The sequence below is a fragment of the Zeus faber genome (genome assembly GCF_960531495.2).
Source record: "Zeus faber genome assembly, chromosome: 15".
In the NCBI taxonomy this organism is placed as follows: domain Eukaryota; kingdom Metazoa; phylum Chordata; class Actinopteri; order Zeiformes; family Zeidae; genus Zeus; species Zeus faber.
The window spans coordinates 4027550-4041820 of NC_137194.1; the positions used below are offsets into that span (position 1 = coordinate 4027550).

Sequence of the window (14271 nt, forward strand, 5' to 3'; positions counted from 1 at the left end):
AACACGACTAAATGGACACTGTGTATTGTTGCCTGCAGCTACATTTATCCTTTATATTGCTTATATTTTGTATTTTATTGTTTAGATTCTGTACTTTTTGTCACTAGTATCTTTTAAAATCCCTTATCCCATTTGTGTCTTATTCATTCGCTCTAAATATGTGAGAAGTTAATGCAAATGCACCATTTGAGGATGACACAATCACAATTTTGTTTTGCTTGCACAATGACAATAAAGTTCTTAAAATGAATTGAATTATTAAAAGTGACAATAATCAATTATTATCCAGTTCATAAGGACCCGATGCTGCCGACATGTGGCTCCCTGGGGGGACTAGGTTTCCCAGCATGCATTGCCACAACGACGTCTCTACATGACCTGCATTGTATTGAGTATTATGGGATGCCCTCACGTCCAGCCGCAGGTGGTTGGTCCACTGGCCGATGATGCGGTACCCCGGAGCGCTGTGATTGGTCAGCTGGAACTGGAAGATGTCGTAGCGACCGGGAGCGTCACCGTTCTCATTGAACAGTACACTGGTCCCCGCAGTGCCTGCAACACACACACACACACACACACACACACACACACACACACACACACACACACACACACACACAACTCCATTAAACACCAATATAACTCCATCAAACTCCATCAAACTCCACCAGGACTTGATTAGAGTTGATCAGCACTTTGTGAGAGCTTTGTGTAAATCCAAAATGCCGCCCTCTGCATGCGGAGCAGAGTGTCTGTACTATATTGATATTATTCGGGGCCCAGCCCGTAGGGATGGAACCCCATTGTTGTTGTTTGGATTGTTAGGGGTCCAGCCCACAGGGTTGGATCCCCTATTGTAATTGCTCAGGAAGATTTCTCTGATTTTTTCAGGCTAAAACCCTTTGAAACATAACAAAGTTCCAAAGTTACGAACACAGTTCAGGTCTAGTTTGTACTGGTATGTCACAAACATCTCGTGGTTCAACTTTCATCTAAATCGATCCACAGACCGAGCAGAAATTAGTGAAAAACCGATCAAATATGACCAAATCACAAATCACAGACTTGGTCTAAGTCATCAAATGCCAGAGTATCTACAACAAGGCTAAAAGTATCTGGAACACAACAATGGCAGAAGCTACGAACACGGTTAAGGTGTCGTTTGAACCGGTTAGTAACAAGCATCTCGTGGTTTAAGTTTCATTCAAATTGATCCACATACAGAGCAGAAATCTGTGAAAAACCGACCAAATTTGACACACAGCAGCCGACACGTCAACGTTCAAAAACAAATAGAACGAGATGAGATTAACAGAAAGACTCTAATTACTCCACAAAAACATGTAACCACATTGGGTTGAATCCACTCGACTGTGCGAGTAGATGATGTGTTCAAGATCCACTGAGGTGTTGGAGAGGTAGAAGCCATGCAATGGTAATTACTCACAGAAATACTACAATTCTTTCGGTATTTCATGGAAACGTTACTTATTGGAAATGTAATGTTGTATGAACTTCCACACTTGCACGCTGGACTCTGTGGACTACAGGTAGTAGACAGCCACTGTTCCGCCCCCAGGCGGGGAGTGTCCCGCCCCCCCAGTCTGTATTGTGACAACATAGCACTGTGGTGATAGTATGACATCAGAACACAGGAGGATAAGATGGCCAGACAGAGACCCACACAGTCAATCTGATCACGTCTCAGACTCGGATTAACATCTATTCCATCAGTGTAGAAACTATGACAACGTATTCAAGTTTATTCATGTTATTGTTGTATGCAAACAGTGTAGGAACTATGACAACGTATTAACAGGTTATTTACATTTGCATAGAGATTGATCGTTTATCTGCATATTTCTGTACTGTTCTCACAGTTTTACACCGCTTCCCTTAACAATACCAAAAGTGAGCTCCTGTCTCCGGGTACATATTGGGAGAGTGTTTAGCTCGCTGAATAGCTATGTATGGCTCCACGTGGTGAGGGCAAAAGAGCCACCTTCTCATCTTTGGATGAAGTCAGAACACGCAACAAAGTGGATCTCTGTATTAGTAACTCTGTGTGCCACCAAGACTCACCGTGTCATTACCTCAGCCGATGCTGCATTAAAGGGAAACTCAGAAATTGTCATTTGTTTTAGACATAATGCTGACGTAAAGAGGAGCAACAGCACAAACTGATGCTATGTTCCATTCTATTGTAATTGTGATTATTTTCCTCTGAATTCCTCTGAATCAGGCTAAAACTACCTGGAACAGAACAACTGCAGAAGCTACAAACGCGGCGTTAGAAACGGGACGTCACAAACATCTCGTGATTCAACTTTTATTCAAATCGAAACACAAAAACTCGTGACCACATCGAGTCGAATCCACTCGACTGTGCGAGTAAGTGATGCGTTCAAGATCCAGTAAGGCATTGGAAAGAAAGAGGCCGTGATATGGTAAATACCTCAAAGTTTTTGGTATTTCATGGAAATGTAACTTATTGAAAATGTAATCCAAGGTAAGAAGTCTCCCCTTAAATCCCGTAAGTTCGACTACTATCGTAATCATCCGTCAATACGTAAACTTGCGTAAATACGTCATAATTGACGCACACGAGACCCAACGTCACCTACGGTCACTGAGACTGCACATGTACTCACACACAACAAGGTAGGTTTTAACAATGACAAGGTTTGGTTTAAAGTAAAAAAATAAAGGGTTGTTTTAAAGAAATGTCATATATATGCAGTTTCCTACAGCTAAACGTAGCAGATTTCAATGAAAGGACAAAGTGTCTAGTATTCAATTAAGTTCTTCCATAATAATTCAAACACCAAATCAATGTTAAAGTTTCATGAATGTTGTCTTCATTACAATATAGACAAGTCATCTATTAAACTGAATTTTCCAATTGTAGATTATTAACAGAAAAATACAATGAAGTATTAATTAAAACAAACATGTATTTATTATGTTTATAAAATAACATGAATATATTATTATTGTTATGCAAAGTAATTACAAAGTCTGTTTTTGTTATTGTTCCAGATGCCAAAAAATAGCCATAAATCTAAGACAATAAAGAAGCAATTGTCTAAAAATCCAGGCCTCGAGGTCAGTCACAATATTCTATAAGAAAGTACTAAAGAAAAATACTGCAACAAAAAAAACACTAATGAGAAAACTTCCAATGTAAGTGTTGATTCAGAATATCTGTCTAATTTCATCAGAATGATTTACAGTTTGGAGACTCCAGAAACAAGCAATGTGTTGCTATGAGTATAACAGCAGTTCTTAAGAACAAGATCCAGAATCTTTGCACATGGACACAAAATGACCTAGACTTAGTTTTAATTAAAGGAAATAATCTTTATCAAGATATGAAAAAGTCTGGTAGAATAAATTATGATGTTCCAGGAAGAGATTATATTGCAATAACAGAATTACCAACAACACAAACTATGTTTAATGCAATATTCCAAGTAACGCACACATAAACCTCCCAGTTCAGAATTACAACTCACATTGGAGGACGTTGCAGCCCCCGGACCACAAAGACATGTAGGTCATATTTATATTCACATACTGATGTAGGAATCTCAACAAATTTAAGTTTAACAAAGCTTTCAATGATATGCTCAACTTGCATTACAGTCGTATTAGTGGTGAAAATAATTATATCTATCAACGCTGACATTATCAGGTTAAAGAAATCCACATTCATAAAGATGGCATTGTCAACCAAAATAGTAAATGTTCGTGGCAAAGACAGAGAATTACTGCAGTGTTACATTGGTGACATGAAGATGGTAATGAACCTGTTTAACGACCGTTCAGATTTACGACCAGCTCTCCGACCAGTCTGTGTTGTACGCTGCGTACAATACAAAATGTACAAAATGTCTCAGCGTCAAGCATCTCACCTCATCACCGTTCTCAGTCTCAGTCTCACTAAACTTTATATAATATATACACTGTATACATTATATATATACTATATACACTATATACACTGTAAAGACTATATATACTGTATATACTATAAATACTATATACACTATATATACTGTAAACACTATATATTCTATATACTGTATACACTATAAATACTACACACTATATACATGATATATACTGTATACACTATAGATACTATATACACTATATAATCTATCTGTCAGTATTCACTACACTAGTGTACGCAATCGCCACGCCCCCTTACCGTGAAATAACACTGCAAACACTATATATACCAGCCACGCCCACTTATGGTGGAATAACACGGGTCCTCGCTTATTGACAACTTTATGCAAGTTGTCCATTTTCCTTTTCTTTTTAATATTCCTTAAGATTGCCATTTTAATAATATACACTTATTAATTGTCGCGTGATCTTTATAAATACTGTGATATTTGTTTGATTATTATATTTCTTTGTCCTAATTTCCAAATGCAAATTTTACAAATTATAAACAAAATTAGGGCACTTATTTAGAAATGCTATTCATAACTGACCTATCGGGATTTCTTGTCATAGAAATCATTGATTATGTCACATTAGAACTTATGATTATTGGTTGAGGTCTCATGGAAATGGCTTGGAACGGTTTCATACTTTGATTCACACCGATCTTTATTTGAATCAGGAAATACTGATAAAACTTTTGAATTCTGGATAGATATGAATAATTCTGTATAGATATGGATTATTCTGTGTAAATATGGATAATTCTATATCGATATGAATTATTCTGTATAGATATGGGTTATTTTGTATAGATATGGATTATTCTGTATAGATATGGATTATTTTGTATAGATATTGATTATTCTGTATAGACATGGATTATTCTGTGCATATGGATTTAGTAGAGGGACAGTACCGGTGAAGCTGACCGCCCGGATGTAGTGCAGCAGCTGGCGTCCCTCCACTGGGTCCATGGCGTCGCAGACTCCTGCAGATCCAGGACAGAGATCCTGCTGCATGTGGTGCAGGGCGTGGGCCATGGCATACACTGCATCCATCACAAACTGCACCTTCCCCTCCTGCTCATAGGTGGAGTCCCTCCCGATCCTCTCCTCACCTGGGGGTGAGGGGGTTAGACTGAGAAATTCCTTCATTGAAAGGCTGCCATCCCATTTGGAATGAGAACAGAAGAGATAGAGACCAGAAAGTGAGAAGCAGAGAGACAGACAGATAGAGACAGAGAGAGATAGGCAGACAGAGAGACAGGTAGAGAGGGACAGGTAGAAAGAGAGACAGGAAGAGAGTGAGAGACAACAAGGTAGAGCGAGAGACAGGTAGACAGAGAGAGGGTCGGGTAGAAAGAGAGATAGATGGGTAGAGAGAGAGAGACATGTAGGCAGAGATAGAGGTAGAGAGAGACAGGTAGAAAGAGAGACAGGAGGAGAGAGAGACAGGTAGAGCGAGAGACAGCAATGTAGAGAGACAGACAGGTAGACAGAGAGGGATGGGTAGAGAGAGAGAAACAGGTAGACAGAGGGACAGGTAGAGAGAGAGAAAGACAGGTAGAAAGACAGACAGTAAGAGAGAGACAGCAAGGTCGAGAAAGAGACAGGTAGACAGAGAGAGGGACGGGTGGAAAGAGAGATAGATGGGTAGAGAGAGAGAGACAGGTAGACAGAGAGACAGGTAGAGGTAGAGAGAGACAGGTAGAGAAAGAGACAGGTAGAGAGAGAGAGGTAGAGAGAGAGGCAGGTAGATGGAGTGAGAGAGACAGGTTGTGAGAGAGAGAGATGGGTATAGAGAGAGACAGGTAGAGAAAGAAAGAGCGAGACAGGCGGGAGAGCGAGAGACAGGCAGAGACTTCATCATTGATCTAGCTACAGCACAGTGATGTAACTCCATCACATTGATCTGGCTCCATCACAGTGGCATTGCTCCATCACAGTGATGTAACTCCATCACATTGATCTAGTTCACCACAGTGACATAACTCCATTACTATGACGTAGCTCCATCACAGCGATGTAGCTCCATCACAGTGACGTAACTCCATCACTATGACGTAGCTCCATCACATTGATGTTGCTCATCACAGTGATGTAGCTCCATCAGATTAATCTAGCGCCATCACAGTGAAGTAGCTCCATCACAGTGACGTAACTCCGTCGCTATGACCTGGCTCCATCACAGTGACGTAGCGCCATCACATTGATCTCGCTCATCACAGTGATGTAGCTCCATCAGATTAATCTAGCTCCATCACAGTGAAGTAGCTCCATCACTATGACGAAGCTCCATCACAGACGTAGCTCCATCACAGTGACGTAGCTCCATCACATTGATCGAGCTCCATCACAGTGACATTGCTCCATCACAGTGATGTAGCTCTGTCACAGTGACTTAGCTCCATCACTATGACGTAGCTCCATCACAGTGATGTAACTCCATCACAGTGACGTAACTCCATCACATTGATCTGGCTCCATCAAAGTGATGTAGCTCCATCCCAGTGACGTAGCTCCATCCTATTGATCTAGCTACATCACAGTTGCATTGCTCCATCACGGTGAGGTAATTCCATCACATTGATCTCGCTGACATAACTCCATAACAGTGACGTAGCTCCATCACTATGAGGAAACTCCATTACAGTGACGCAACTCCATCACATATACCAGTTCCATCACAGTGATGTAACTCCATCAGATTGATCTAGAGCCATCACAATGACGTAGCTCCATCATGGTGCTGAACTCCATCACTATGATGTAGCTACATCACAGTGACGTAGCTCCATCACATTGATCTAGCTCCATCACAGTGACATAGCTCCATCAAACCCATTTATTAGATTCATTAATTTCTCCTTCGTCCGACGTGAACTTAAGTAAAAATCAAAATAGTTTTATTCAAATCTCTGGTTGGAGTGGGAGACAGACAGACAGACGGACAGACAGACAGACAGACAGACAGACAGACAGACAGACGGACAGACAGACAGACAGACAGACAGACAGGCAGGCAGGCAAATAGACAGACAGACAGAGAGACAGGCAGACAGGCTAACAGACAGGCAGACGGACAGACAGGCTGACAGACAAGCAGACAGGCTGACAGAGAGGCAGGGAGACAGGCAGACAGAGAGACGGGTAGACAGATACCTGTGCACTTCTTCCTGTCCGTCTCCACCCTGGTTCCACTCCTCAGTTTGCACCTGAAGTCGTCCTCCCAAAACTCAGCGAACCAGATGTTCCGTCGGTTGTTCTCCAAAGAGCGAGACATGAAGTACTGGTCGAAACCTGAGTATATATATATATATATATATATAAATAGATATATCCAGTATATTATATATATATATACAGTACATTTTATATATATATATATATACAGTACATTTTATATATATACTGTATATACAGCAAAGTATATGTATATATATATACAGCACATTATATATATATATATATATACATGGATCAGCCACAACCTTAGAACCACCTCTAATAACACTAATACTGTGTAGTTCCCCTCGTGTCCACAAAGCAGCTGTGACCTGTGGAGGCAGTGGCTCCACCAGATTCTGAAGGTGTTCTGTGGTGTCTGGCACCAAGACGTGAGCAGCGGATCCTTTAAGTCCTGGAAGGTGGAGGTGGGGCCCCCATGGATCAGGCTTGTTGTTCCAGCACATCCCACAGATGCTCCGTCGGATCGGACCCTAACCCCACCCATCCACATGATGTAGAAGAAAACCTGATTCATCAGACCTCCACCTTCTTCCATTGCTCCATGGTCCAGTTCTGATGCTCACATGCCCATTACATATATATATATATATATATATATTTACATATCTTCGATTGCTACACAATGATCTCCGCCCAGTGCAGAGATACGACAAAGATGTATATCTTATATATACATGAATCATATCTTATATATATGAATCAATAAATATATATATATAAGTGCCCTTCCTTGGAGTACTTTTGGTAGCTAGTAACCACTGCACAGCGGGAACAGCCCACAACACCTGTGGTGTTGGAGACGCTCTGACCCAGTCGTCCAGCATCACAATGTGCTCCTTGTCAAAGTGGCTCCGATCCTGACGCTGCTTCAACACATCAACTTCAACAACTGACTCTTCAATTGCTGCCTCATAGAATAATAATAAAAGGTATAACAGTCTATATATAATAATATATTACAGTAAATATATAATAATAATAATATATAAGAGTATATATATAATAATAATAATATATCAGAGTATGTATATAATAATGATAATTAATATATAACAGTATTTATGTAATAATAATATATAAGAGTATATATAAAATAATAATAATATATCATATATGTATATAATAATAATAATTTATAACAGTATATATATATATATCATATATAACAGTATATATAATTATATATAACATTATATATATATATATAATGTATATATAAAATAATATATAACAGTATATATATATAAAATATATATATATAACATTATATATATATATGTATATATATAAAATAATATATAACAGTATATATATATATATATATATATATATATATATATATATATATATATATATATATATATATATAATATATAACAGTAAATATATATATAATAATATAGTATATATAAACAGTATATATAATAATATATAACATAATGTAATGTAATATAACAGTATATATATAATAATAATATGTCCCACCCCTTGACAGGTGTCATTGGAACCAGATGATCAATGTTATTCTCTTCACTTATCACTGGTTTAATGTTGTGGCTGATTATAATATTATACTATGATATTATATACTGTATATAGTACTTCAAGTATAGTTATGCACCATTTAGGCAGTATGAATATTACAGGATATATATCGATATATATCAACTGTTACCGTCTATAAGAAAAGATGAGATAAATTCACAAATTATAGATCCAAACTAAAATAAGTGGTACCGTAGGGATAGAAACCCTTTTGGGCAGTATTATCAAACATATACAGTATATATACAGTATATATATACAGTATGTAACTAAAGGGGTACCGTCTATAGAAACCCTCTTGGGCAAGATGGTCACCGCTCCCTCCGCAACGTCCTCCTGGTCCAGGATCGGAGAGCTCTTGGCTCCCCAGCTGTCTGAGCCAACGAACACAAAGTGTCCCGTCTGATTGGCCCGTTTGGCTGCCTCCAGGACCCGCCTACCACAGAGGGGCGTGGCTTAGTTAAACTGTATGAATGTTACCAGAGATGGGCGTGGCTAAGTTAAAATGTATGAATTTACTGGAAAGGGCGGGGCTTAGTTAAACTATGAATGTTACAGGAGATGGGCGGGGCTGAGTTAAACTATGACTGTTACTGGAAAGGGGCGTGGCTTATTTAAACTGTGACTGTTACTGTAAAGGGGCGTGGCTTAGTTAAACTATGACTGTTACTGGAAAGGGGCGTGGCTTGGTTAAACTGTATGAATGTTACCAGAGATGGGCGGGTCTTAGTTAAACTATGAATGTTACTGGAGAAGGGCGTGGCTTAGTTAAACTATTACTGTTACTGTAAAGGGGCGTGGCTTATTTAAACTGTGACTGTTACTGTAAAGGGGCGTGGCTTAGTTAAACCACAACTGTTACTGGAAAGGGGCGTGGTTTAGTTAAACTATGAATGTTACTGGAAAGGGGCGTGGTTTAGTTAAACTATGAATGTTACTGGAAAGAGGCGTGGTTTAGTTAAACTATGAATGTTACTGGAAAGGGGCGTGGTTTAGTTAAACTATGAATGTTACTGGAAAGAGGCGTGGTTTAGTTAAACTATGAATGTTACTGGAAAGGGGCGTGGTTTAGTTAAACTATGAATGTTACTGGAAAGGGGCGTGGTTTAGTTAAACTATGAATGTTACTGGAAAGAGGCGTGGTTTAGTTAAACTATGAATGTTACTGGAGAGGGGCGTGGCTAAGTTAAACCATGAGCAAAGGTTGGAGTTAGTGTTGGCAGTGTAGTGCAGAGTGTGTTGTGTGTGTAGTGAAGTGTATTGTAGTATGTGTAGTGTAGTGTAGTGTAATATAGTGTGTGTAGTGTAGTGTAGTGTGTGTAGTGTGTGTAGTGTGTGTAGTGTAGTGTAGTTTCGTGCAGTGTATTGTAGTCTAGTTATTGTAGTTTAGTGTATTGTAGTGCAGTGCAGTGTAGTGTAGTTTCGTGTAGTGTATTGTAGTGTAGTTATTGTAGTTTAGTGTAGTGTAGTGTAGTGTTGTGAGAGTAGTGTAGTGTAGTATAGTGTATTGTAGTCTACTGGATTGTAGTTATTGTAGTGTAGTGTATTGTAGTGTGTGCAGTGTAGTGTAGTGCAGTGTAGTGTAGTGCAGTGTGTTTAGTGTAGTGTGTGTAGTGTAGTGTAATGTAGTGGAGTGTGAGTGGTGTGTCGTGTAGTACAGTGTGGTTTAGTGTAGTGTAGTTAAGGTTAGTGTGTGTAGTGTATTGGATTGTAGTTATTGTAGTGTAGTGTAGTGTGTGTAGTGTAGTGTAGACTACTACAGGGGAGGCTGGTTCGATCCCAGGCTTCTCCTGCTAGCAGGCTGTAGTGTCCTTGAGCAAGACACTGAATTGCTCCTGATGGCTGCGTTTGGATAAGAGCGTCCGCTAAATGTAATGTAATAATAGACTAGCGTAGTGTGTGTGTATTGGATTGCGTGTAGTGTAGTCAGATTCAGCATCGCTGTCGGAGAACTGACTATCATCGTGGAAAATGAAGTCCAGTACGCGTTGCTCACACTGACTTGGATCTATTGCACTGGTCACATTAAAGTCTGATATGACTTAGATCTTCCTCCTTCTCCTCATCCATAACAACATGGAGATGAAAGTTTTCACAGACAATTGAAACCGAAGGATCCTCCTCTTGTTTACGGAAGTGACATCAGTTCGTTGGTACACGCCCCCTACACAACGATGACTCCAGGTGTGGGTGTGTAAAAGTATCAGGATTTAAAGGTTGATTTCACATTGTGACCTCACATCAAATGGATAATGGAGGAATGATCTGGACGCTCGCTTTAAGGGAAACAATCAATCAGCGCTGTTCAGCGTCTCGGAAAGTGAACTGCATTTCCCCATGTCATCTAATGGGAATATTTAACACGGTTTAAAATGTTTCTACTATTTATTAATTAAACTCGGTTTTGAAAATACGTTGACAGATAAAAAAACCCCACAAGATACACAAATCTGGAAAAATTGAAATTTCTTTCAAGAAAGATTTTTGGCGCTCCTGGCGATTTTAGAAACGCGCGACAATGCGGGTTTTACTGTGCTGGGTCACAAATACCAGCCCCTGAAGTAGTAGTACAGCAGCAATACTAGCAGTGTGAAGTTGTCATTGGAACCAGTCTTTTAAGGCTTGTCTATTCCTCCAAACCAGTTAGCTCCTGCACGATGGTGGAGACAAAGCCACCAGTTCCAGGGAGCGGACGGCTTTGGGAATGGATGGCCACCGCAATGAATGAGGAGAAAACCGGATGGGATGGTGAATAAAGAACTGTAGGATCCTGACTGAACGGAGGGATGACGGACTACTCCAACGGAATCAAACGCGCTGCCAGGGACTGACGGACGACCGCCGGACTCTCGCAGATGGACTAGCCTCTTCCGGGTGTGGGGGTGCCGCTGACAGCTCGCACCATACAGCCTTTTAAACGGCCCCCTTACTTCTGCATGGGGGCGTATCCTGGTGACGTAGGGGTAATGCTTCCTTAATCATGTAGTCCTTACAAGTGTAATGTAGTGTAGTGTAGTATAATGTAGTGTAGTGTAGTGTAGCATAGCTTAGTGTAGTGTAGCGTAGTGTAGTTTAGTGTAGTTTGTAGCATAGCATAGTGCATTGTGTAGCGTAGCTAGTGTGTACTTGATGTCGTCCTCATTGGCGAAGGTGATCACTCCGCGCGCGTTGGGCGTCTCCATCAGTCGTTTGAGGATTTTATCAAATTCTCCGTCAGTCGCTTCCCGAGGAATCTTCACAGACTGGGCGATGCACACACCCCCTGAGAGACAGGTGACAGGTGGACATACAGGTGGACAGACAGACAGGTGGATAGAGAGACAGGTGGACAGAAAAACAGAGAGCTAAATTAGAGTAGAGTAGAATCAAGACCAAAATTGACCAAAGACCAAAACACAGTAGAATAAACAGTAGAAGTAGTAGATAGTAGAGTAGAAGACAGGGTAGACAGTAGAGTAGAATCGAGAGAAGACTATACAGTAGACTACACAGTAGAATACACAGAAGTAGTAGACAGTAGAGTGGAGACCATAGTAAAAGACACGGTAGAACACAGAGTAGGCAGTAGAGTAGAAACCAGAATAGAAGACACAGTAGAAGTAGCAGACAGTAGAGTAGAAGTCAGAGTATTAGACTCAGTAGAAGTAGTAGACAGTAGAGTACAAGTCAGCGTAGTAGACTCAGTAGAAGTAGTATACAGTAGAGTAGAAAGCAGAGTAGAAAACACAGTTGAAGTAATAGACTGTAGAGTAAAAGGCAGAGTAGAAGACACAGAAGAAATAGTAGACTGTAGAGTAGAAGGCAGAGTAGAAGGCACAGTAGAAGACAGAGTAGACAGTAGAGAAGAAGGCAAAGCAGAACACAGAGTACACAGTATTGTAGAAGGCAGAGTAGACAGTATAGTAGAAATCACAACAGGAGACAGGGTAGATAGTTGAGTAGAATCCACAATGGACAGTAGAGCAGAAGACAGTGGTATAAAGCGGAGGCAGAAGCCAATAGAATCCAGTAGAGCCCACCCGCCTCCCTGGAGATTTGGCGGAAGGCATCCACGCCGCTCTCGCCGTAGTTCCCCTCGGATGCCAGTGTGGACACGTAGTTCCAGCCCAGTGCGCGGACAATGTCCAGCATGGCCTGCGCCTGGTAAGAGTCCGGAGGGACCACGCGCGAGAAGAAGTCGTAGCGAGTGTTGTCACTGAGCTCCGGGGCAGTGGACGCATAGCTGACCTGAGGGATCTGCAGAGACATTACTACATCAGAGACACTCCTACACCCTAGACACTCCTACATCAGAGACACTCCTACATCCTAGACACTCCTACACCCTAGACACTCCTACATCAGAGACACTCCTACATCCTAGACACTCCTACATCAGCAGCAGTCCTACATCCTAGACACTCCTACATCAGCAGCAGTCCTACACCAGAGACACTCCTATACCAGAGGTATTCCTCCATCAGAGACATTCCTACATCAGAGACATTTGTACATCTGAGACATTCCTACATCAGTGACATTCCTACATTCTAGACACTCCTACATCAGAGATATTCCTACGTCAGAAACATTCCTACATCAAGGACACACCTACATCAAGGACATTTCTACATCAGAAACATTACTACATCCTAGACACTCCTACATCAGAGACATTCCTACATCAGAGACATTCCTAAATCTGAGACATTTCTACATGATTGACATTCCTCTATCAGGCATTCCTATATCAGAGACATTCCTACATCAGAGACACACCTACATGCTAGACACTCCTACAGCCTAGACATACCGACATCAGAGATATTCCTACACCAGAGACATCCCTACATCAGACATTCCTACATCAGAGATATCAGACTATATCAGAGACATTCTGTGTTGTGGTGTGTGGGTGGGATGGTTTGAGCAGCCACAGCTGACCTGGATCTAGGTGATTGGGTCAGGGTGGCTGCATACCAGCTGCTCATTGGTTGGGCTAACAAGCAGCAGGTTAAAACCCCCATCCACACACATCCTCAGGATAGGGGCCCTGTCATGACATGTTCCATCTGCTCCTGGCTAACTCAACCGAACCTCCTCTCTACAATTAACTGATGTCTAAAACCCATCCTCATCTGTGTCTCTGTGCTGGAGGGCCCTGAAATCGTCCCTGGGGTGGCGTGTGGTGGCGGAACTGCCTCAATTCCTCCATCAGACATTTCTACATCAGAGACACTCCTACATCAGAGACACCCCTACACTAGAGATACTGCTATATCAGAGACATTCCTACATCAGAGATACTGCTACATCGGAGACACCCCTAAACCAGAGACATTCCTACATCAGATATATTCTAACTGGAGAACGACACCTGGGAGTGGGAGGACACTTCATATAACGCTGTTGTATCAGAGAACTTGTCGCCGTAGAAACAATGTTAAACTGAAACACAATGACAATCACTTTAAGGCACATCCCTGTGTGTATTTGTGTGTGTGTGTGTGTGTGTGTGTGTGTGTGTGTGTGTGTGTGTGTA

At 41.0% G+C, this 14271-nt stretch overlaps 1 protein-coding gene across 1 annotated transcript in view; it reads right to left on the minus strand.

Moving 5' to 3' along the window:
- grm6a (glutamate receptor, metabotropic 6a) overlaps window positions 1-14271 on the minus strand; it is a gene marked incomplete at both ends in the record, with an annotated part of 37873 nt that overhangs the window by 12321 nt on the left and 11281 nt on the right. The window contains 6 exons of the mRNA XM_080014509.1: window positions 413-552; window positions 4874-5074; window positions 7119-7256; window positions 9032-9186; window positions 11877-12012; window positions 12770-12986. Of these exons, the coding sequence (XP_079870635.1) occupies window positions 413-552; window positions 4874-5074; window positions 7119-7256; window positions 9032-9186; window positions 11877-12012; window positions 12770-12986 (987 nt within the window). The remainder of the gene's footprint in view (window positions 1-412; window positions 553-4873; window positions 5075-7118; window positions 7257-9031; window positions 9187-11876; window positions 12013-12769; window positions 12987-14271) is intronic.